The sequence below is a fragment of the Carlito syrichta genome, unplaced genomic scaffold (assembly GCF_000164805.1).
Source record: "Carlito syrichta isolate Samal-C Ts95f unplaced genomic scaffold, Tarsius_syrichta-2.0.1 Scaffold288233, whole genome shotgun sequence".
Lineage (NCBI taxonomy): Eukaryota > Metazoa > Chordata > Mammalia > Primates > Tarsiidae > Carlito > Carlito syrichta.
In genome coordinates, this window is record NW_007232329.1 from 21,298 (window position 1) to 24,422 (window position 3,125).

General features: G+C 49.0%; 1 protein-coding gene across 1 annotated transcript in view; it reads right to left on the reverse strand.

Annotated features, from left to right (window-relative positions):
• Nucleotides 1-936: 936 nt before the first annotated feature.
• Nucleotides 937-3,125, reverse strand: part of TCF21 (transcription factor 21) — a 2,957-nt gene continuing 768 nt past the window's right edge. The window contains 1 exon segment of the mRNA XM_008053521.1: nucleotides 937-1,480. Coding sequence (XP_008051712.1) covers nucleotides 1,391-1,480 — 90 coding nt within the window. The 3' untranslated portion in view covers nucleotides 937-1,390.

Sequence of the window (3,125 nt, forward strand, 5' to 3'; positions counted from 1 at the left end):
GGGGGCGAGGGGGACGGGCAGCTCCCACTCCAGGTACCAAACCGAGCTGAGAAAAAGGGGGAAACGTGGCAAAGAATGAGCAAGCGAAGCGGAAGTTTCCAGGCCCTCCGCGAGGAATAACAGTATAAATAACCGAGGACGTCTTGTAAACACTGCGGTCACAACCCCGAACATTAAACAGCCCGGTGGCATCTGGCGCAGCGGCCGCCGCGGGCCGCGCCGGGGCAGCGAGGGAGCCGGTCCCAGGCTCCTCGGCCCCGCTTCTCTGTTTATCTCAACTTAATCTTCCCGACGAGCTGTTCCGCAGCCTGGAAAATGTTTAAGTTAAAAACCCAGCCCGCCGGAAGTCGTGGCGGGAGCTCGGCGCACCCGCTGGCCGCAACCGAAATGCAGGCGTGCGCGTTTCTCGTTGGACTTAATTGGTGGGTGATTAATAAGAAATACACAAGGCATGCTGCAGCACTTTGAACGTCGGAAAACACACCCTGAGGGCGGTTTACCCTCACTTACACCTTTCGCAGCTCCTATTATGTCTGCACTGGTTTGCAGCCGTGTCCACAACCCGGAAAGTGACAAAACTTTCCTGCTCGAGTCGGAATTGGACTGTGGAATGCTGTGCGTGAAAAATTGAATTTCTTTTTCCTGGTGTGTTTTGACTCTTGGGGTGTGTAACTGTACCTTAATCCTGCCCATTCTTTGTCTCCATTTACGTTATTTCTAATTGTCTTGCAAGTCATCTGCAAGTTTCTTTTAAGGTTTCAGCATAAAACGCAATCTGCACCTTTATGGAACTTATAGTCAATCTTTTTCTTCTCTAGAAGCTCAGATAGAGGTTTAAAAGAACCATTTTTGTTATCAAACTCTTCCACCGTTTCCCACTTTTCTAGTACAAATATATATATTTTTTTTCTTGAAAAATCACACCAATGTCAGGGCTTTTAGCAATATAAAGAAAGATTTATTTTCAAAAGTAGCAAAACTTGTTTGAAAAAAATAGATATCTTTAAGTGAATTACTTTATAAATGTGACTATCAAAGTCAGCTATTCTATGATCTACACTTTACACCGTATTGTACAAAAGATACATTGATAGGCTCTTATTATCTATTTATATATTTATAATTACATATTGCACTTGGACCAGCAAGGCTCGCAGAGTCATCCACGGTAGAAATTAATAAAGTTAAATAGATGGGAATCTCTGTAAGTACACTTGATCTCCTCTGGTTTGGAAACGGATCTCCTCGTCGTTGTAAAGTGTTCTCGCGGGGCGGGACAGAGAGAGGAGCAGCGCGGCGCGGCGAAGCAGAGACAGAGCAGGAGGGCAGGGGTCGCCTTCCCGGGGCCGCCCCTCCGGGGCTCGCCGTTCCCAGACTCGCGCCTCTGAGGTCAGGACGCCGTGGTTCCACACAGGCGGCTCGCGGTCACCACTTCTTTCAGGTCACTCTCGGGTTTGCCGGCCACCATAAAGGGCCACGTCTGCAGGAGAGAAGAGGGTGGGGAGGTGAGTGTCCGCTGCGGAGAGGCGGGGTGTCTTGGGCCTGGGATGGAAGGAGGGGTGCGGGGGCGGGGGGGAGAATGGGGTTGTCCGGCAGGGCGCTGGAGAGGGGTGATCTCCGCAATTCACTCCCGGCCCTAGAGTGTCCAGAGCCTGGGTCAAGCAAAAAGCAGCCTCGGTTCGAGGTGGTGTCGAGGGGCTTTTAGAATAAGAGGGGAAAGGGCTGGCTTTGGGTTCGTGGTGAGAGACGCTGGAGCACGTCCTGGGCCAGCCGGGAGGGGATGATGCCGCCGCACGCCCGGGGCGCAGGCTCAGTGGGGACCCCAGGAGGGCCTCGTGCCCACAGGGCAGCGGGTTCCCAAGCCGTGGTCAGGTTTCTGGGCCCTGTCCCTTAACTCCCATCAATTTCCCTGGGACTTTCGTTTCCTCTATCTCAAACACTGGCATGTACCACCATTTCTATATTAATTAGTAGAACTTAAGACAAAAAAATAAAAAGTCTAACACAACAGACACGGACGTTTTATTTGAGGTTGTTGAGATTGTCTTAGTACTGGGTTGAGAAAACATAGCTTTCGCTTCCATTCTCCAGGCTGTTTTATAATAGAGCTCATTTAAATTTCTTATTCAATGATGAAGGGAGCAGCAATTGTAAATATTCTAAGCGATACTTCCATTTTAGGTCCAGCTCTAAAAAAGTGATTTACTCATTTCATTGGAAAACAAAACAAAACTTCTAACTGGAGGGAAAAACGATTTTTCACGATAAAATGTGATTTTGCATCTCCTACCCCCCAATTCTGGGGACCGATTCGGTGAGAAGACAATTCAAACCTCTCTCCCTATTCCTGGCCGATAAATTTGACTTTTCAGAGGAAAAACCTCTCCTTATCGTATATAAACAAAGTCCTAGTAAGTTGCTGCTGTTCTTGTTTTTCTTTAGGGTCTGGAGGTTTTAAAGTGAAATAAAATGAAAAAGGAATTAAATATATATGTCTTAAACAGTGAAACGCGTTTGAGACGAAAGTAGACTCAACGAGTATTGCTTGTTTTTTTTATAAAAATTAGGCTCCAGGGTAAGAAGGTCATGTTTCTCATTAGGTTCAAGATAAAAAGGTAACATTTCTTCAATCTTGATGGAGTGACCTACTTCAATGTTGATTACACGAATATTCGTGAGAATTTACTGAGTCTGCTGATAATTGCTAGAACTTCTGGGAATTTAAACCAGGAATCCACTTGCAGGAGAAACACAGAATATCTAAGCAGTTGGGGCTGACAGGAACCATTAGACGGCCGTGGATGTCCTTATCTAGCGGTTCCAAACATGCTTGGGAAAGAAACGGAGTGGGGTGTTTTTATGTACAGAAAGGAAAATCAAGCTCCACTCTCGGCTGAAAGAAGCGTCAAGGGACTAATGAGAAGCCTCCTGGGCGCGCAGCGTCCTACCACGGTTCCCCGTTCGGCACCCGCCGCTCCACTCCCGCGGCGACGGTTCTAGAGCGACCCGGGGACTGCGCGGGCGCGGGGAGCCCTCCTCGCCGCGCGCTCAGTGCGCCTGCAGACCCCGAAGGGGCTGCCACGTCGAACCCTCCACCAGCACTCGGGCTGCACGGCTCGGGGGCC